The 22829-nt window shown below is 40.3% G+C and overlaps 1 protein-coding gene across 1 annotated transcript; it reads left to right on the plus strand.

Moving 5' to 3' along the window:
* Positions 1 to 16954: 16954 nt before the first annotated feature.
* On the plus strand, positions 16955 to 17643 carry BT62DRAFT_880976 (cytochrome P450; the record flags this gene model as incomplete). Its single annotated transcript, XM_043182649.1, has 5 exons — positions 16955 to 17123; positions 17175 to 17231; positions 17286 to 17310; positions 17365 to 17487; positions 17541 to 17643. 5 exons carry the CDS (start codon positions 16955 to 16957, stop codon positions 17641 to 17643), a joined length of 477 nt encoding a protein of 158 aa, XP_043045344.1.
* Between the last annotated feature and the right edge of the window lie 5186 nt (positions 17644 to 22829).

Consider the following 22829-nt stretch of genomic DNA (forward strand, 5'->3'; position numbering starts at 1 on the left):
TGTCAAGCTTTACTCTGGTCACGAAGCCTTTTTCAATCAGATGATGAGCAACTTTAGGTGAAATGTGGCTCATGCAACAGTGCAATTGGTCTAGAGTAAGCATCTTCTCAGCTGTCCCAGCCAAATCTCCCTCATGATGAACCCAATATAGGCCACCATCATCTTTTGAGACAACTTCAACTACCTTTCCATCTGATGCATGGTATTATGATTTTTCCTTCTCTTCTCTGATTTCATCTCTATTTATACTTAGTCAGGGCATCAATAACCAATGCCTCAGACCATAGGACAGGCTATAGTCAGCAGCCAAACCCATCATTGTTTTCTGATGTGATAATGATGCCAGATGACACACAATAAACTTTTTATGAATGGTAATGATGCTTGAGGATAACAAGTACAACAGACAGAGAAACTCACAATAGTAGGAGATATTATTAGCCAGAACCTGTATAGTATTTAAGAATGCTTGCTCTTACTGGTTAAACCCCAGCTTCAAGCTAAAGTTTATACATCTTTATTCTACTCTCACACTAATCACATAATGCCTTGAAGCACAGGGAATCAGCTCATAGCACATAAAATAGAATCAGACAGAAGGCTCAAACACAAAGCCACATCAGTTTACCACATGTTTGCTGATCACATGTGACTTGAGCCTAACAATTAGCTCAAAGCTCTTACCTTCTCTTTCTCAAGCCCAATTGTGCTGAAAAACCAAATGCCTTCAGCAACAACTGTAGACCTTAATCATGACTTCTTTAAACTTATAGCTTCCATCATTGAAATGCTACTAGGTCTTTTAGCCATCATCACCCTTTGCCATGGATGACAATCAGTTACTGCTTGGATAGTCAGACACTATCAGACATTTCAACAGGTCTATACTATACTCCAAAACATAACTTCAGATCTACTATTCTATGATATCTCCACCTCTATCTGAGTATCCTTTCAGCTGCAAGAGTGACCCATACCAGAAGCTAGGCCTAGCAACCTGTCTACAGGGAGCCTTTAAGAAAAAGAAGGATCCTGATACTCTCTCCAATGAACTAGTGAAAATTGAAACCCTGCTCTCATAGGATTCTAAAATTCCTGAACCCTGAACATCACTCAGAGAATCGAGAAGATCCTCAGTAACATTTCTGCAGACCCCTCCATCTTCAGCCATTCCTCCTCTAATGCCTCAGAGATTGGAAACCAGGCTCGAGACTCTCTTGATGCTGCTTGGATGGCTCTGAGACCCTAGACAATCTCCAATACTCTCCATGATTCCCTCTATACTACTCCTAAATCCAGTCCATCTCTCAGCAAGGAGGAGCTCAATGACTCCTATGGATGAACCATCCACCCAGATTTCATGAATGTAGAGCTCACCATTGCTGAGGCAGAGGACCCCAACAACCACCTCCACATCAGAACTGAGCCAGAAAGAGAAACAGCCAGTGAAAGAGAAACAGCCACTTAAAACAGAATCATACAATGAGTATTCTTAGGCTGAGACCTTATGGTCTCCTTCAACTACAACAGTGCAGTACAGCAGCAGCAGAATGAGGCCCAACAAACCAAGATACAGTGAGCCCAAGAGGAGTTTGCTGAGTATGTCCAGACAGAGGCTCAGCGAGAGTATGAAGAAGTAGGGTATAACTGACAAGGGTGACAACAATAATGATGGGAAGATGCAGCCCAGTTAGGATTGGCCTCCCTAGGCTGGTATGGGCTCTGGATAGACTCCTCAGGCTCTCCCTTCAGGGAGCCTGACTCAGCAGATGAGCAAGAGAATAGGTCTTCCCACTCCCTTCAGTATCCTGCCTGCACCAATACCATCTCCTCTGACACCAGCTCCATTCTCAGAGCCTATGGGCTCTAAGTACCAGACAATGCCTATATCTCTGACTGAGCCCTCTGCAGATTCCTTGGATCTCAAGTCACTCATCAGTTTCTTGATGCCAGGTTCTAATAAAACTTCAGCCTCTATAGCTGAGAACTGGAGGAAGAAAGAGCATGTGGCAGAACAAGGTACAGTCAACTTGAAGATGTCCTCATCTGGCAAACAACTCCTGGACCTGACCCAAATACAGCTGAGCCCAGTATAAGAAACAATGATGAGCTCTCCAGCAATGCTCTGACCAGTGGTGCCATCCATCTATGACCTGCCCATTGCTTCCCTCCTCGAGGAAGGAGACAGTGAGGATGAGGACAATAAGGAGAACAGTGAGGGCCCCTTCAGGCCCAAGCAGTTTATGGAATATGTTAGTAAAGAAATTGATGAAGAAGTGCTGAGGGAAGAAGTAGAACAGGAGAGAGGAAAAGAGTATCAAGGACTATATGAGCAGAGGATGCTTTTTCTTTGGAGGGACACCCATGGGTGGGCCACCCCTCTTAGTTTACAGTATAAATATGCAAATAATACTGAAAAAAAACAAATTTTACAGTATGCCACCATCAAGTATGCTTGGGAAGAATACAGCCAATGGCATCCAGAGGATCTCCTCAAGCCGATGCCTCTGTATCAAGATGAAAACCAGCTGAAATCAATGCTGAGTTCTCCACCCATCTCACCAAAGCAAGCCATATACACAGCACCATCTGTCCAAAGTCAGACTGAAGCAAACCCATCAATCTGCAGCATAGCAACCTGGCATACTAGAATCTGACACCAGCTGACCCCTTCAGCACTATGACACAAAGGATTTCAAAACTCCTGAGCCAGCAAAGAGAGCTGACTCTTCACAGGGCAACCACCCTCTGATGAAGCAGGACCTAGTGGAAAAGAGCTCATACAGAATGATCTGGAAGCCATCTGTTTAGGGTTTACTATACGGGATAGGGTAATAGTCTGAAAGAATGCTGCTCCAAAGAGAAGTTCCATCATGGATGATCCCTCTCTCTATTCCTTTCCTGGACTGCCAGAAGAATGAGAATGACTCCCATTTTCAGAATGGCCCAACTCTATGAGAGCCCTACCTGAAAATGCTGCAGTATTACAATGTTGACCTAATCTACTTTGAAAGCCTCATCTCTTTAAAGGGGCCTCCAATGATATTGACTGCTTTCTGGTTGATTGCAAACAATACTTCGAAGTATATATTGAGTACCTTGGTTCCAACATGAATAGAGTTGTGTTTGCTATATTATACCTAAAAGAGAAGGCAAAAAATTGGTGGATTTTGATTTCCCCAAACTTCTGATTGTCAACCTGGGAACACTACTAGTATCCCTTATGGCTGGTGTTCAAACAAATGTTGAATGACAAGTTCATTGACTCAGTGGTACAGGAAGTACACAAACAGAAAATCAAAGAGTACAAGATAAAGGACAAAGTGGCCACTGATTACTTTGATAAACTAGAACATCTAGCCAAATTAGCCAGAATCTGAGAAGATATAGCAAATAATGGGCACATGATGGAGGCTCTCAAGAGAGGAGTCCCCTCTTTGTATATCACTATGATCTCTGCTATCAGCATCAAAATGCTGATGCCAGTAGAATATGACCAATGGAAGGAATGAATCATCGAGATGTACAAGGAGTGACAAAGACAGAAAGCAGAATCCTCGATGCTCTAGGATTACAGGAAGTTGACTCTACCAACTCTAAACAAATCAGGGCAAACTGCCAGAAAATCATTGGGACCTCTGACAAACTCCACTTATGGAACACAAAAGACAGGGATCAGCACTACTTATACTGGAGCAAGAAAGCCAATGGACATTGACAGAATGAAGAAAGAAGGCAAATGCTTCAATTGTAGACAAAAAGGCCACATGACAAAAGATTGTCCAAAAAGAAAGCAAACAAGAGAAGATATCTGAGCTCAAATTGCCAAATTACAAAAAGAAGAAGAGGGCCTTGGGGAGAGGACCAAGATCAAGGAAGTAAAAGAGAAGGCCGATCAGTGAATGGTTTCACTGCATTGGCTCAGAATCATGGTGTGCCTCTAACAGCTGCTGGTCAGACTGATAGTTCCTCTGTAGTTACAAATATATATGATATGCATTCAAACATACCCGCTGTTACCCCATGCATAAAAGAACCAAAGAAGAAATGAGAACCTCAAACACCTCTAGGCCAAACAGGGGCAGAGAGCCCCTCCACTTGGCTCAAACCATTCGACACCGAATGGACTTGAAGGGCCATCAAGGACACCCATAATGAGGCTGCAGCAAAAGCCATTCTCAAGAATTAGATCTACTGAATCTGAGCTGAGGAAGTGATTAGCGAAATAGTAGAAGGAATAAAGAGAGCTGAGTGATGCCAAGCCTTAGTATGGCTTGATGAACTATGAGGACCAAAAAGCTTTGTTTAATGATCCAAAACCCCCAGAAGGGACCTATTAACCAAAGCTCAAATTGAGACCCTAATGTCTCACACCACATTCGCAGTAACAGCCCTGGTTGACAGTGGCTGCACAAGAAGCTCCATAAATCACACTTTCATTGATCAGCACTATCTTCCAACAAGAAAGACAGCAGCACTGATCTCAGTCTATAATATGAATGGAACAAAAAACTAAGCAGGATCAATCACTGAGTTTGTTGAACTCAGACTCACTATCGGAGATCATGCCAAGAGAGTTGACTTAGCTGTGACTGATCTTGGAACCAAAGAAGTCTTTCTTGGTCATGACTGGCTAATATGCCATAACCTGTTGATCAATTAGAAGATCAGGTGGATCACCTTTGTAAGGTGTCATTGCTGAAAAATTCCATTCAAATTGCCTGATAAAGACTCAGAGGACTGGTGGAATGAGGAAATAGAAGACAGGGAAACCATCCTCACTATTGACCTACAATGAGAACTTCACATCCATGCCACTCACCATGCAAATAATCTAGCCACCAAGGCTAATGAGCTTAAGGAGACAAAGGCCTTTGAAGAAATAGTGCCTGAATAGGCATGTGACTTCAAGAATCTGTTTAAGAAGGAAAGCTTCAATGAATTACTGGAGCCAAAATCCTGAAATCATGCAATCGAACTGATCTCAAATATGAATGCCAACCTAGACTGTAAAACATATCCACTAAGAATTAATGAGCAGCAAGAGCTTGATAAATTCCTAGATGAAAATCTGTCTAGTGGGTGCATTTGACCCTCAAAATCTCTCATGGCTTCTCCATTCTTCTTCATCAAAAAGAAGGATGGCAAACTTTGGCTGATCTAAGACTACCAAAAACTGAATGAAATGACAATCAAAAACTGATATTCTCTCCTATTAATTTCTGAATTAATAGACAAGCTCCAAGATGCCCAGTATTACACCAAACTGAACATCCAGTGAGGATACACTAACATCTGCATCAAGGAGGGAGACAAGTGAAAGACCACATTCAGAACAAACAGAGGATTATTTGAGCCAACTATCATGTTTTTTGGGCTCACTAACTCCCCAGCAACATTCCAGTGGATGATGAATGACATTTTCAAGGATATCATTGCCACCAGAAAGGTTACCATCTACCTGGATGACATCCTCATCATGTCAAGAATGAAGAAGGAACATAGGAGGCTGGTGTGGCAGGTGTTAACTCTGATGAGGAAACATAAACTATTTCTCAAGGCAGAGAAGTGTGAATTCGAGGTACTCAAGACTGAATACCTCAGAGTCATTATCAGTGAAGAAAGCATTCAAATAGATCCTATCAAGATGGCCAGAATAACTGAGTGGCCAGAGCCAACCAAAAAGAAAGAACTGCAGTCATTTCTTGGCTTCACCAACTTTTACTGCTGATTCATCTATGACTATAGCAAAGTTGTCTGACTGATGACCCAACTCACTGGCAATACTCCATGGAATTGGGGTCTTGCCCAACAATCTGCTTTTATCAACCTAAAGCAATGACTGGCCAAGGACATTATACTCACCATCTCAATCCAAGAAGAGAAGTTCCAGGTAGAGGCAGACTCCAGTGAAGGTGCAATTGGTGCAGTACTTTCACAGCAGCAAGACAGGAGATGGTGACCAGTCACATTCCTCTTGAAAGTGTTAACCCTTACCAAAAGGAATTATGAAATATACAACAAGAAACTGCTTGCTATTATGCTCACCTTAGAAGAATGGTGACATTATCTGATCAGGGCTGTGGAGGTGTTCAAGATCTGGACTGATCACCAGAACTTACAATACTTCTGACAACCTCAGAAGCTGAACCATTGGCAGGTCAGATGGGTAACAGAGCTCAGCCAGTATCAATACACCTTACATCACAAAGCAGAGATAGCAAATAAGAAGGCCAACCTGCTCAGCTGATGAACAGATCACAACCAGAAGGGAGATGACAACAAAAAAGTCATGATACTTCAGCCTGAACATTTCAGAGCTATGATAATGCCAACTGAAGAAGAGATTCATGAACATATCAAAAGTGTGACTCACAACCCCCATAAATGAGACCAGTGAATTGCACTATCTCTGAATCATAAGCAGGGAATAACTAAAGACAATGGTCTCATTTGATATGATGGATAGATTTATATTTCTTGAGACTAAGCACTCCATGGCGAAATCATTGCCACCTGCCATGACCATGCCACTGCAGGTCACCTTGGCATCACAAAAATGAAGAAATTAGTCCTGAGAGAGTATTAGTAGTCTAAAATGAGTAATGACATCACTGCATACATCAGAGCCTGTGAGACCTGTCAGAGGGGCAAATCCTTGACACAACCCCAGGCCACTCCTCTACATCCTAATGAAGTTCCATCATCCCCATGGACCCACATTTCTGTCAACATAATCACAGGACTGCTAGATTGCAATAGTTATAATGCCATCATCATTATTGTCGACCAGTTCTCCAAAGCAATCATCCTGGTTGCATGCTCTACAGAATTGACTTCTGAAGGATGAGCTAAAATCCTACAAGATGAGATCTATGCCAAGTATGGCATGCCCCAAGTGGTTATTTCAGACAGAGGACTGCAGTTCATTTCAAAGTTCCTTGACAATCTCTACTGCCTCTTACACATCAAGTGAAATGCATCCACCGCTTATCACTCACAAATGGATGGGCAGACAGAATAAGTTAACCAAGAAATTGAAAAATACCTTTGTCTATTCATAAATTACCAACAAGATGACTGGATGGAATGGTTAGCTCTAGCAGCATTTCAACATAACAATTGCATACACTCTGCAACAGGAAAAACACCCTTCTTTGTCAACCATGGATACCATCCTAACATCATCCAAACTGAACATAGCAAAACCACAACCCCTGCTTCTACAGATTTTGCTACTACCATAACCAAGATCCATGCAGAAATGAAACTATCACTGAAAAAAGCAGCCACAGCAATGAAAAAACAATATAACAAACACTGTTGACCAGCACACAAATATTATAACAATGACAAAGTCTGACTTGATGTGATAAACTTGCACCTACCATGTCCAAAACGCAAACTGGCTGACAAGTGAGTCAGACCATTTTCCATAATTGCTAAAATAAGTGCAGAGGTCTATAAACTTTGACTTTCAACATTATAGAAGATACATGATGTCTTTGATGAGACATTATTAACCCCATACATTGCTCCTGCTTTTCCTAACCAGGTTAAACCACCTCCTCCACTCTCTGAGCTAATTAATGATGAGGAACAATATGAAGTTGATCAAGTTCTAAATTATAGGTTATGCAAGATCAGGGCAAAAGAAGGGGGCTCAATGACTACCATTGACTACTTGGTCAGTTGGAAAGGTTATGGACTAGAATCCAATCAATGGGTAAATGAATGACATATGAATGCAGACATGGTGATACATGACTATGAAATATCTCTAAATTAAGCCATTGGGATGATGGTCTTAAATAAGGAGGTATTATTATGATTTTTCCTTCCCTTCTCTGATTTCACCTCTATTTATGCTTAGTCAGGGCATCAATAACCAACACCTCAGACCATGGGACAGGCTATAGTCAGCAGCCAAACCCACTATTGTTCTCTGACATAGCAATAATGCCAGATGATGCATAATAAACCTTTTATGAATAGTAATGATGCTTGAGGACAACAAGTACAACAGACAGAGAAATCCACAATAGTAGGAGATATTATTAGCCAGAACCTGTATAGTATTTAAGAATGCTCACTCTTGCTAGTTAAACTCCAGCTTCGAGCTAAAGTTTATACATCCTCATTCTACTCTCATGCTAATCATATAATGCCTTAAAGCACAGAGAATCAGCTCATAGCACATAAAGTGGAATCAGACAGAAGGCTCAAATACGAAGCCACATCAGTTTACCATGTGTTTGCTGATCATGTGCAGCTTGAGCCTAACACATGGATAGTGTATTTTCTACCACCAAAAGTCAACTCAAAACCAAGATCATCAAGTCAGCCAACTGAAATGAGTGTATAGCCAACTTCAGGAGAGTACATTGATATGCAGGCTACATGTCCAGCCCTATAATTTGCAAATTCTGCATAACACACTAGAATATGCTAGTAACTGAGAATCATTAGCCAGTAGAGGACTATGGCTGAGGCTCTGAGCTGATAGTCATGCTAGTCACCAATACTAAGTCCAAGAGAGACTTTGTAAAATAACATGGCCTAAGGATAAGAATCCTAAGTCAGGTTTGAACTTAGAAAAGTTCAGCACCACACCTTGGAAAATACTAAGTCCAAGTTGGACTTAGAAATGGTACCTCAAATGGGGCCAATTCTACATGCCACTAAGACAAGTATATTCTAAGACAGCTAGAGGTATAATACCATAGCCAGTTGTGGAGTATTGAGTAGAGATAGCATCATTCAGGAGCAGTAAGAAGTGAGATCCAATGATCTGTGGCTAGCACTGTGAGTTTTGACTCAAATGCCTAAGTCCAAATTTCCTAGGTATCAGGTGACCTAAGGGACTTAGAATTGAGAGGAATAGAGTGGATAGGACCGGTTGACCGGGCCTGATCGGGCCTGATCAATCAAGCTACTAAGAATAACTCAGAGGATTAAAACTTTGAGTAGACAGAAAGGAGTTAGGTACCCACAGGCACTGTAGGCTTAAAATAAAGCTGTGCGGTGGCCAGGCAGGTCTGGGCAAGCCTAGGGGAGTCTAGGAGTGCCGCCATTCCGGAATAATGGCGTGATTCCGCTTTGAACAGGAGAAATATTGTTTTGAATGCTTTATTTATAGATTCTGTACCTGTTGTTGGTGTATAAAAGAAGGGAATGGGGGGGAAATAGGAAGCAAGCGACCCACCCCCGCGTTCAGGCCTTCTAGCCCACTGTAGCTAGTCCCTGGGACAATGGATTTTGAGTTCTGCTTCGACTTAGTGATTTATTTAAGTTGCTTTGTCACTTAGAGAGGATTGGATTGGAATAATAACTGTATTTTGGGTTTTGGATTAATTTGGGTTCCAAACTATAAGGGTTTCGGCATCAGAGTACAAGTTCTTCGGTTTTGAGGACCGCTAGCCAGCCAAGAGTGCAGCTAGTCAAGCCTAAGTGCTTGATAGACTTAGTATTTGGGTTTCGGAGTTCATTGGGTTTCAGAATATTCTAAGTTGATTTAGAGCGCAATTTGGCATTGATCCTAAGTCCTAATTATACTTAAACATTGCTATAAACTACTCTCATGAGTATTGCATCTTTGAAAGCAAGATAGAGTTGAATAACTGTCTTTATTGACTGTCCCTTTGATTTTATTTAAGACTGCAAGAGTGCTTCTATTGTACTTGAAACAACTGACCTCAACTGTATTTGGTGATTGTGTATTGAGTGGTTAGGTTGGTGATTGAGAGTTCATCCCTCATTTGCCTCTCTTAGTCACTTAGCCATTATCAAGCACATCAACATGATCTTAGTAAGTTGCAGATTGCTCGCATTTACACTATTTGGCACATCAATGCTCATCATGCTCTTTTCAGCTGCAGAAAATTTTTGAATGTTTACAGCACAGAATGCCTTGGGCAGAACAGACTGGAACAAGTTGAAATCATTGCAGTAAGAGGAAATATGGCATGTACAGCCAGAGTCATAGAGTTCAGTATGAATTTGAACATCAGATGAGTTTACAGTGTTGGTAATGGCTGCAACTGACTCTTCAGAAGCAGATACATCCTCTAAAGTTGGCATGCCAGATATGGCATCTGATTGCTTATCAACAAAGGAGTTCACATCACTCCAGTCAATATCTGAAGATAACACACTGCTCAGCTCATCCCATGACTCATCACCAACCTCTGAAAAAAGGTCAGTACTATCATCTTCATCCTCTGAGTCCTCTGATAAGCCCTCAACTTTAGACTCATCTGACTCAGAAACTGCAGCCAGCAACAGCATGTTGCTAGCATCATCAACTCTGAATGCACCACCAGCTTCCCAGTCTGAATCTGATGATTTCTCAGCCACATTGGCTATTTCATCCTTTGATTCAGAGGTCTTGCTGTCATTGTCTGATGACTTCTTCTCAGGGCATTTGTTTTTGAAGTGTCCTTTCTTTCCACATCCCCAGCACAATTTCTTGCTGGGTTTCCTGCCCTTCTTATTGCCACCTGAGCTTGATGAAATAGACATGGCTTCATCTTGCTCTGAGTCCTTTCTCTTTCCAGACTGCTGACTACACTTGGCTCACTCACATTCCAGTTAGTCATATTTCTCAGAAATGGCATAGATCAGGTTTTCAGGATTGACTTTCTTGTTAGAACTAAAAAGCTTTGCTACCATAAGGAGAGTCGATGCATGCTTGGCAAGATAGAGAGGGATAGAGATGAGAATCATTGAGCAGTAATCTTTCTCCTCAATGATGACACCAATGGAAGCTAATGACTCCCATTTCATTGACAGACTGTCAAGAAACTCATGAACATTGCCTTTGGCCAGGCAATGTGACTCTATAAACTGCTGCCAAAGGTCAGTTTGTACATAGCTGCTCTTATCAGTAAACTCTTTTTCAATCTTTGACCAGGCTACAGCAACTGTGAAAAGATGCTGAATCTTCATAGTGACTGAGTCAGGGATCTTCAAGAGTAGGAGGTTCTTGGCTACAGCCTTATCTTTCTCCCATTCATCTAGCTCAGCCATGAGAGCTGTTGTGGATGCAGCGAGAGAGGGTTTGGGCTTGGATCCATCAAAGTGATCCCATTTCCCTTTGGCTTGAACACCAGTGGAAAAGTGGAGGTAGAAGATGGACCAGTTGTCACCAGATGTGTTCAGTGTGGGGACATTTGCTGGTAGGCCTGTAGTCAAGGCAGCAATGGTGGAAGTCATTTAAGTACAAAGGATGGAATAGAGTAATTCTCAGAGCTGTATAACCTCTAAGAAAATGATGTGCATTTGTAGCACCTAATAAAGTATCCTGTTAGCTATAACATAGACCTCACACAGTATAGTGATAAGCAGAAATATGATATTGTATTTACTGTACCTAATAAAGTATGCTGTTAGCTATAATGTAGATTACAGAATACTAATCAGTAACATAAATGAAGTAATATAAGTAGATACTCACTCTCACACAGCATAGCAATAAGCAGAAATGTGGTGAGGGTGCTTGACAGACTGTATTCAATATATATAGTCCATTCTGACATAAAGGGGTATTGGGCTTGGCCAGTGGGATACAATAGAGCTTCTGCTTGCTAATCCAATACAAGAACTCAATGATAGATAATCAACAATCAACAACCTTCTCTGACTCTCTCTCCACTTGATGGACCTACTTTCTGCTTTAAACACATCACCTATATTAATCCTTTCCTATAGGAGCTCTTAAGGTATGTATTATGTATATGCTTGAAATCTAATAAACAAACAGAACTTAAACAACCATGTGGATATAAAAGATGAATAGAGCCAATGTGAAAAGAAAAAACAAAGTGGCCTTTATTGCCATTAATCTCTTGATATGATGAGTATTGTATTATGATTATTATCTTTTAGTAGTGTATCCTGTTGAGCTTCAAGCCCATCCTCCTGAATGCAATGCCTATGATCCAAACAGTCATCTTCAGATGTCTCTATCTATGCATCAGATATTATATTCTTGATGCCAATATCTTTCTGGGAGTCTGCCAATGTGTGATGACTATAGTCATCCTCTTTCTCCCTCTGAAACTTCAGGCCATCCTCACAGATGAAGTTCTCTGAGTCAGTTTCAATATCCTTAGAGGATTCAGCTATGTGGCAATGGTCAGATGTGTTATTTCTCTCCTGTTGCACCTTGAAAACTTTCTAACGTCATATAATGTCCTTGTTGACATCATCTGCCTGAGAGTCCACTACAGTATGATGGCTATACTCATTGTCTATCTCTGACTGAGCTTCAAGGTTGGAGCTCATCATAAAATCTTGTTGAGAGCTCTGGCCTCTGCAGTGTGTCCAGAAATAGAATGAGCCTGATGTTATACTTGCCTTTCAAGATTCATCTGAGCAGGCATGATCTGCTGCAACATATCCCACAAGAAGCATGAGGGCAATTTCCTATATAATGTCTGTGAGACATAAAGGCAGGGAAGGAATTTGAGTGCATCTTTGCAATTGCTGCTAGAGGATCAAAGTAATACACAATAATATCATTATGAGCATAGAGGGCCAGATATAATATCAATACTATGAAGTAGAGGGTTGATGATTCAACCACAATTTCGATAACATGATGGTAAGCTCCAAGTCCAACTCTTATATCATCCTCTGCTCATGCTACAGTGACGATATAGAAGACAATGAGTAATGTGCACCATAAGGTTGTAGCAATGACAAAAGATGAAGAAAGGACAAAACCCAGAGCATATATGCTATCAGAGTTGATATAACCTTTGTATACACTGATTATTTTGAATGCTGCATAGAGACTGGATAAGTTGGCCTACTGAGAGATCTGAGAGGTCTTACCAATTGCAGAAAGAAGAAGTACAGGAAGCAGAACAGTCAGCCACCACTGACCCCAGACTGCTCAACAGTGTCAGATCTATGATTGAAAGAACAATAAGCTTTATCAAAAACTGGTATTATTACATGCACAATGGTGGCATCAGCAAGGATAGTATAGATGATGCCTGTGACATCAGTCCCCAGTGCTTCTATACTGGGGCTGATATAGAACAAATACTCTATCCAAAAATTCTGTCTATTGTTGATAAATACAGAGTGGATATATGAACAAGCAAAGATGAAGTGGATATTAGTAATAATATGAAGAAGGGTTATAATGATGACCATGGCTCATCCAATGATCTTGGACTTGTTCAAAACTGTGACTTTCACTTTAGTTTGCATGGCAGAGTTGATATGTTTGCCTCACAAATATTCCAGAGTGTGACAGCCATGATTCTAGTATATATGCCTATAAAGAGCTCTGATTGATATAAGACCCAAAAATTTGAATGAATATGTGTACCATTCAAGAAAGAATAAAATATTGTCAAACCCAAGTATACATCAAGAGTTTGAAATATTATAGCTCTATCAGCATCAAAAAGGTCTGGAGGAATATTGGTCTGGGGGACTATGGCCTATGAACAGTCTCTGAGTGAAGGTAGAATAATGAGAGATAAGATGATCTGTGGAGAGAATGCACATGGTATCTATTGCTATATAGCATTCAGTTTAGCAATCTGCAAAAATATTAAAACAATGATCAGCATGTCAAGAAGATGATCATGATAAAAACTTCCAGTGCCTTAGCATTGGCAAAGGGTTAGATCTCAAGCCTTGATTCTGTTGAATTACAGAAGATATGAGTGATTTAAATTCCAGAAAAACAAATGTTAAAATATATGGAATGATTTCAGGTATCTCTGTCACAATGAAAAAAGTGTTGGTAGGTGACCTACTAAGAAAGCACTGAAATCTATAAAATAGATGTAACACATGCTCCACCTTTACTCACAAGGGGAGAAGTGCAGTCTCTCTTGTTATTTGACAGAGATCTTGTTCTGTAATCCTGAGCCAGGTCTAATTCCAACATAAACCATCTCCTTTGATTCAGGAGAATCTGGAAGATCGACAGATAGTGAGATTATAATCATTCTGGGGTCTTGCAGTGATATCTGATTCAATAATAATAGACATGATAGTAGACACTAAGTTTTTACTCTTGGCTGATAGTATCTGTAATTGTAGATGCTGCACAGTAGCAAGAAAACATAAGAAGAGAAATACACTGGCAATCACCTTGATTCTCTCACAGAGATCTGACAATACTTGTAGTTCTGCCATAACTAATCTCCTTTGACAAAAGATCACCTCAAAGATTGACAGATGGTGAAATTATTCCTGAGATCTCACAGTGATAATAGGTGAGACATAAGAGCAGTAGTAAAAATGCATCAGCTAGGAGAATCATGTGCCTGTGGTCTCATGACTTCAAGAAATATATAGCCACTATGTCTCAAAGATTTGGCTGCTTTGGTAGAAGTATCTTTGCCTTATATGGTTATATATGAGATTCAAAATAAAGTATGAAGTTCCACAGACACAATGAATCCTGCTGTGTCTCAAGCACAAGCACTGAAGCCATATAAGCAGATGGTTCACATATATATTTCTTCTATATGAAGGGTCTTAGATAAGTTGATAGTCTATAAACCATTATGATGACTCTTTGAGCCTAAATTTTGGCAATCCTATCCATGTTGGGATGGAAGAGAGGCCCCAAAGAGTCACTATATATCCTGATATATACTAAGTGAGTACTGAAAAAGATGATAGATTTGGCTTTTATCGAAACCTCATGCAGAGACTACATAAAGATGGAAACTCAGTCTGACCAGCATGATATTAGCACATACTCATCCTTGTGAGGATATTTTCTCCATGACTGGTGAGTTTGATACAAGTTAAGACATTCTCTAGCAATAGTGCTCCTGCTCACTCACTATTCATGCCAACTTTTAACCTACATCCTACTTCATTCCAATGCCAGGCTATGAAGAGTGACATCAGCATGTCCATGAGGCCTCAGCTTCATATGATAGCAATGAATAATATCTTGCAGTACTGGTACAAAATCCTTGAGATGTCTTAGCCCATGTGCATCTAAGAGCAAAGTCTTTCTCTCAGAAAATGCATCTTGGGATGTTCCAGACACCCTCTCAATGTATAATATTCTCATTATGATATTTTCAATTGGAAAACAGTTTTTATGACTCTCTCTTCATATTTATTTTTGCAATGTCATGGCAACTGTTTTGCTGCCCTTGATTGTCCAATGACATCTTTTTCTCTCAAGGTCTCTGATCAGGGCCCCATGCCAATAGAATCACTAGCCAATTCAACCACCTCACTTCACCAGAAGGCCAGTATAATAATGGGCCAATAATACTCTGATCTTTGATGTGCTGCATGTTCTGCTTGCAATGCTTAGATCAGGGAAGGTAGATGGACCAATAGCATGACTGTTATTTCTTGTTTCCCTCTAGAGCTAGATCACTAAATCAATGTTCACTGCCAGTGTCGTACTCAGTGCTTTCTATGATTGCTTGTGCCTGATTCTGACACTGACACCAAGCTACCAAGAGAAGTCAGTATGTCTATTGGACTGAGTTATAAGATGGCAAACTGGTACTTCATAAGCACATGTTCACTGTCAGGTGGACCCATCATCTGCTCTCTTTTAAATCTATCAATAGAATAAACTGAGAGCAAAGATGAGATAGGTTTTTAAGGAATCTGAAGCATAGAGATATCATTCACAGAGAGCCTTTCATGATGAACTCAACCCTCCTCTTAGTATTTCTGTCATTCAGTGCCTTACTATTATATCGACTGTATCTCATTTAATCATCATTATCCACCTCTCTCTCTTAGGCCTAAGAGACTCCCATTCATAGGGAATCTCTGGGATGTGTCTCAGGCTGAGGACTACCCATAGTGCACCTTTGCTCAATGGGCTGCCACCTATGGTGATGTCTTGTATCTGGATATACCTGAAAATCTGACAGTTGTAATCAACTCTATCAAAGCAGCAGTTGATCTCTTTGAAAAATAATCCAGGAATTATTCCAATAGGCCAGGTGAGTGGGCATAATACACTCCATCTCAGAGTTGGTAATAACACTATATAGATTTCACCATGTTAAATTTAATGGGATGGGGATTTAACATAGGTTTAATGAGATATTCTAACTGGTAGAGGTCAGTATAACCATGTATATCATTCCTGATCTGGTTTTCATCCTTGTCTTCACAGAATGCACTGTTGAATGTTTCAACAGTACTTTCAGCCTCATGCACTTCCAGCATATTATACTATGCAGATGAAAGTGACATTGGTTTTGCTACAACAGCTGTATAAATCTCCCAATGCTTTTGTTCATCATGTTTGCTAGTGAGCTGAGTGTACCTGATAGCCTGTTCTAAGAAAATGATAGCCTTCTAGCTATACAGGCTCCACCATCATGAAAATCATCTATGGATATAATGTAGATTCAAATGGTGATCGATTTGTGGAGCTGGTGGATCATGTGATGGAAAACATTCAGATGGTTGAGAACATCAGAGCTTTTTTGGTTGACTACTTCTCTATTTTGAAATATCTTCCATGTGAGTTTTCTTTATTTTCTGCTCAGACTGGTAATATAGGCACTGTGAAGGTTGGTTGCCTGGTGCAGAATTTATTAGGCTAGTGTAAGCCTGGAGAAAAGATGTTGACAACATGTCAGAAGAACTATTTGAATACACAAGAGAGTCTATGGTATGCCTTCACTTACTCTTTTATTGATATTGGTCTAGTTGACTCTTACTCTAGGTGAAGAGCCTTGCACCCTCTTTATTCATATCTGAAAATCTAACAAAGATGCAAAAGATCAAAGTAGCAGACACTTCAATGCACCTTGAAATCATATAGAATACAGCTGCAGTTGCCTTTGCTGATTAGTGTTTCTTGGTGCTTGCAGAAGATCTGATCTCATGTTTTAATTAGCAGGAGCTGACATAGTAGGTTTTCATCCTTGTGTATTGTTCAGAGTCTCCAAACTGTTCAAAGACTATGATAGTTGTCCTTTCTGTGATGCTTGCATTTTTTCTTTACCCCAAGGTACAAGCTAAAGCCCAAGCTGAATTGAATGCTGTGATTAGTCATGGCACCCACTTGCTGAATTTTGAGGACCATCCACAACTGCTCTATATTGATGCTATTGTATTGGAAGCTATGAGATGGAACTCTGTTGTTTCACTGGGTATGTGCTCTCAGATCTACAAGCACACTTGACTTGATAAATTTGATTTAGGTATTGCTCACTATACTATGAAAGAGGATGTTTACAGAGATTACTACATTCCTGCAGGTATGTTCTGAATATGTTTTTTCTTCTCAGTTTATGATTATGTGCCCTTTGTAGGTGTGACAATCATTGGAAATACTTGGTCAGTCACCAATCAATGTATGATCTCCCAGCCTCAGATTCACAGATGATGTAGGGCCATGCTTCATGATGAAAAGGATTATCTCAACCCTCTAGTGTTTGACCCCAACCAGTTCATTTCTCAGGAGAGGAAGGAATGTGAACCTGAACCCACAGTGGCATTTGGTTTTGAAAGATGGTAAGCATTGTGTGATGTATCTATGTCGACTGCTCTTGACAGTATTCTTCTAGTATTTGTCCTGACCATTATATCGCTTTGGATACTGCCTGGATTGCCATCACATCTATAGTGTCAACTTTGTCATTCATGAAGGCCATAGATTCTGAAGGCTGAGTTGTTGAACTAAGCGAAATCTTTATGAGCACTCTTTTGAGGTAAGGCTTTCATGTTGAAGATGCAGCAATATATTTTTTAATTCTATGTGTAGCTTTCCTGTGCCTTTCAAATGCATGATCAAGGCATATTCTCCTCAGACACAGGCACTGTTAAATTAGGATGAGTTGTATTCATTTTGGAGTAACTACTTTTAGCAGTCTGATTTACAGTCCTGACTATGAAAGTGTATAATTAGAATTTAGTATCTTCTTGAATGCTACTACACATGTTCTGAATTGAAATATTGTTATTCACTCTCTAGGAGAACTTTAACTTGTTTTTGATGTCTTACATAAAAAAAGGTCTTTACAGCATTGACACAAATTTTAGGAAAATGAGTTCCTAAGGTACATAGGCCATACATAAATAGAATAAGAGATCAGTATTTGGTGAGGCTTTTGTCCTATCAAACCAAAGATCATCAATAAATATCTAGATGCAGATTGCCTATCTGGGTCCAATGTGCTGTCTTTCTCAAAGGAGATGACAGGGTGTCCTACTGCAGAAGGTGATGACACTGGTGAGAAAGAAGAGAGTGCTAGTGGTGATGGTATTCAGGACACAAGAATCTCTAAGAGCAGAGTCAATTGAGAGCAGGCAAGAGCAGAAAGTGAGATGTACCACAGAACTGATATCTATCTACCTGCTTCAATAGCTTCCTCTAGATCATCATGGTCTCTGCTTAACATGGCAAGAGTGAGACACCTCACTTTATTGTGGTTGAGAGACCTATAGGTGATGGCAATAGTTGATAGTACAAGTAAAAAGCCTACTCTTGATATAGTGTAGATGCTGCCATTCAAAAGAAAATAGCATTGATGATTTTGCTGACAAGAGGATAATCAGTGATCCTAAGAGAAGACAGTTACTAATACATACCTGATGGCAAGCCTATGAAATTCAGCAGCAGAAATTTGATGCAACCTTTGTCAGTCATGATTGTCTTTTTGAGCATTGTTGATGGTCTGTAGCCACCTGCCACATCTCTCCTCACAGATTATGTGTTCTTGCTGCTGTATTTTTCTTTAATTCATGCTGATCTTCTTTGTTGTCAATTAGCATCACTGGTCATTGGTCAGATAAATTTGGTGTCTGCCATCATTGAATATTCTGGTCAGAATCTTTCTCAGTATTAAAGAGAAACATGACTGACATTGAGAGCATGAAGGCATTTCTTCCAGGCCTAGAACTCACACTTCATCACTATGTCTTTCTCAAAAACCAGCATTTCACTAGTACAGTGACTCCACACCCTCCTTACTGATATATTGGCTATGACCACCTCACTTGAACTGACTCCTGACAATAGCATGGCTCTTCAAAGTGTCTGTAAATTTGCTGTTTCTCTTCTGGATATTTTTCCAGGAGGCTTAGAAAGAGACCTCAAGTATAAGCTTCACCATATTTCTCTGAAATTCTTGGCTAAAGAGCTCAAGAGATATGACTCAGAGGAGGAAGATGATGAGCAAGTCCTGCTGATGTAAAGTATCATGAAGGAGGTTGTTGACTGGCTTCCTGGTGTATGACCTGCAATGGTAGAAGAAACTGCAGACATGCAGCCTATCTGCAAGTGTATGAAACTTTGCTCATTAGCTGCCAACAACCTGTTTGTGAAACATTTATTTTTTATGCATATAGAATACTGATAATTGTATATCAGAGGTGAGGATTTTGACCTGACAAAGAGACTGGTCTTTGTGAATTAAGAGGACAAAACAGTATACAACAAAAGTGACTCCATCTGCAATTATATGTAGAGAGAATTTCTGGTATTCTCTGTCATTTGAGAATCTCCAATCTCAGCTTATGAGGTTATAAAGGATGATGAAATCTATGAAGAAGTCTTCAGTCTCTTTCATTGAGATATCTTTCCATGTCCTCACTTTTTGTGGCTTATAAAGATGTGGACCTAAGAAACAAGGATGGCTATGATTTATAGAATGGCCACTGGTCCCAAGAAATGAAGACTGTTGCATACCATCTCCATGCTAAACATTATAATCACTGAATTTTTAAATTCATTAAAAAACCATCTTTTCACCTTTATACTTTCTTGGTACCAAAGTATGCTGACATTAGGTCCTTTATTCTGTTTTTGATCAAATGATAACTCTTCTTGGATAAGCAAATCTTTGTAGTGACATCTCAAACATGAAGATGTCATCTGTCTGCTTGATAACTTGACCAAGAAAGACTCCACTGTCTATGTCCACACCCTGGCCATCCTTATTATAGTGAAGTACCTTTCCAAAGTATCTGACAAGAAATTATGCACTCATACTCTCCAAGTTGTTGAAGACAGGCTCAAGATGTTAAAACAGGATGCATTGGATGCTATAAACAATCTGTTTTTAGGACTGGCAGATGCACAACTCTGGCTTTGTTGCCTCTTTGATGCAGAAAGCCTCACTGTTGATGAAGATATTCTCATGATAGCTTTTAGGAGAGGGACACCAATATTGTTAAGCCCAAACTCCACATGACTATTATCACGTGAGAAACAGTTTGGTACCTCACACTTTGGGTATGTCCGACTGAGTTCACTATGTGATAACAGAGGTGTGTGATCAAGGTGTTGCAAGTTGCTCGAGATAGGATGGTAGAGAATAAACTTTAGTTTGAGACTGAGATATTACAGCAAGAACTAAGCTACTTAAATACTGTTCTGTTATCTGACTATTAATAACCATTCACAAAAGATATTGTCTGCTGTAGAGCTGTTACCCCTGCTGTTGCCAGGCTCTCCACAAAAGCTGTTGTCTTGCTGTTGTGCTCATTATCTTGACAGTGCAAGTTGGAGATAAAAAGTATTGTCTCTCTCTTCACAGCACACAGCAATGTGATAGGAGAGTGACTGACTGGGTTGCTGAGCTAAGCATTCCCACGGTCCTAAGTGCTAGCCTAAGCACCCTGACTAAGCAAAGATAGGGGTCATTTCTGGGGAAAAGGAAGAAAAAAAAGAAAAGAAAATAGGAAAAATTGTAACATTACCCCCTCCTTAAGACCATTGTCCCGATGGTTAAGTTAGGATAAGTCCTCCTTGCCAGAAGAAGGTGGCCGATCTGCTGGACCCATCGTTGAAGAGTCATCTTTATTGTCCTTGGTAACATGTCCTCTGTTAGTGCAAGGTTAGTTGATGTATATCTGACTAGATATCATCTCTCTTCCCATTGTTCACCCCATTTGGTTCCTAGGGTCAGCTTCTCCATCCTCTCTGATTGCTGACTTTGACCCCTCATCGGATGAAGTTTTTGATATAATATTGAACATGACCCTCTTTGCGTTCAATGTATTGATTCTGTGTTCATAATTACGTATGGCATTCTCTGCATTCATATATTTTTCATTGACCCATTGGTTTGATTCCGGTCCATAGCCTTTCCAACTGACTAGATAGTCAATGGTTGTTTTCATGCCTCTGCCTCGTGCTTTAACCTTTCAGGTTTTGTGGTTTAGAACCTCATCGATTTCATAGTGTTCTTCATCATTGATGAGATCTGGTGGAGGCAGTGGTGGTTTTTCTTGGTTTGAAAAGGCTGGCACAATGTATGGGGTCAATAATGTTTCATTGAAAACATTATGAATTTTTCAGATTGCAGGGATTTGCAACCTGTATGCGGAGTTTCCAACTTTGCGTAGCACTTTGAAGGGGCCTGTTCATTTGTCTGACAGTTTCTGCTTTGGTCTAGGGAGATGAAGGTTTGTCGTATCCAGCCAAACCTTGTCATTGACTGAATATTTATGCAATGGGCGTCGGTGTTTGTCATACTGCTTCTTTATTGTTGAAGCAGTTTGTTCGAGGGCCTTTTTAGTGTCCTCATAGATCTTTGTCATGATTGTTGCAAAGTCTGTTGAGACAGGCATTGTAGTGTGCGGCTGTCCCACTTGTGCAACTGGTGGGTTCCATCCATAATTCACAAAGAATGGGGTTTTACCTGTTGCGGAGTGAATCCTGTTGTTGTGTTGAAAGGCTGCTAGGGCTAGCCATTCTGTTCAATCATCTTGATGATAGTTAATGAAAAGTCATAAGTACTTTTTAATTTCTTGATTGGCCCATTCTGTTTAGCCATCTGTCTGTGGATGATATGCTGTTGAGGCATTTCACTTGATATTGAGGAGTCGATATAAGTCATCCAAGAATTTGGACACGAATTGTGGTCCCCTGTCAGAAATCACCATCTGAGGCATGCCATACTTTGCATAGACCTTGTCTCATAGTATTTTTGCCCACCCTTCAGATGTTAATTCTGTCGAGCAGGTGATCATTCTGATCACCTTCGAGAAGTGATTGACTATGATGATGATGGCATCATAGCCATCACTTTCGGAAAGTCCAGTTATTATATCAACAGAAATGTGGATCCATGGCGATAAAGAGACCTCATTTGGGTGTAATGGGGCTGCTCTGAGTTGTGTCAAAGTCTTGCCCCGTTGGCAAGTCTCACAGGCTTTGACATATCGGATGATATCATGGTCCATTTTCAGCCACCAGTATTCCCTCAAGACCAATTCCTTTGTTTTTGTGATCCTGAGATGTCCAGCAGTCACATGATCATAGCAGGTGGTGATGATATCACCTCGAAGCCTTTGATCTCTTGGGATGTAGATTCGTTCATCGTAACGGATCAATCCCCCTTCTTTCTTTAGCTCTTGCTCGTGGTTGAGTGATGGGGCGATTCTTTGATCTCACTTATGAGGGTCCCGAGTTGCGCTCTTGATGCATTCATGTGTCTCCTCTTCTGTCGGCATAATCATTGCCCGAAAGTGCTCCAGCCATAATAGTATGACCTCTTTATTGTCGTCTTCTCCCTGGTTGTGATTCGCCCTGTGGCTGAGGAGATCAGTGATGTGCTTAGTAACGGCTAAGTGACTAAGAGAGGCAAATGAGGGATGAACTCTCAATCACCAACCTAACCACTCAATACACAATCACCAAATACAGTTGAGGTCAGTTGTTTCAAGTACAATAGAAGCACTCTTGCAGTCTTAAGTAAAATCAAAGAAACAGTCAATAAAGACAGTTATTCAACTCTATCTTGCTTTCAAAGATGCAATGCTCATGAGAGTAGTTTATAGCAATGTTTAAGTATAATTAGGACTTAGGATCAACACCAAATTGCGCTCTAAATCAACTTAGAATATTC

The sequence above is a fragment of the Guyanagaster necrorhizus genome (assembly GCF_019112545.1).
Source record: "Guyanagaster necrorhizus MCA 3950 unplaced genomic scaffold BT62scaffold_2, whole genome shotgun sequence".
In the NCBI taxonomy this organism is placed as follows: Eukaryota; Fungi; Basidiomycota; class Agaricomycetes; order Agaricales; family Physalacriaceae; genus Guyanagaster; species Guyanagaster necrorhizus.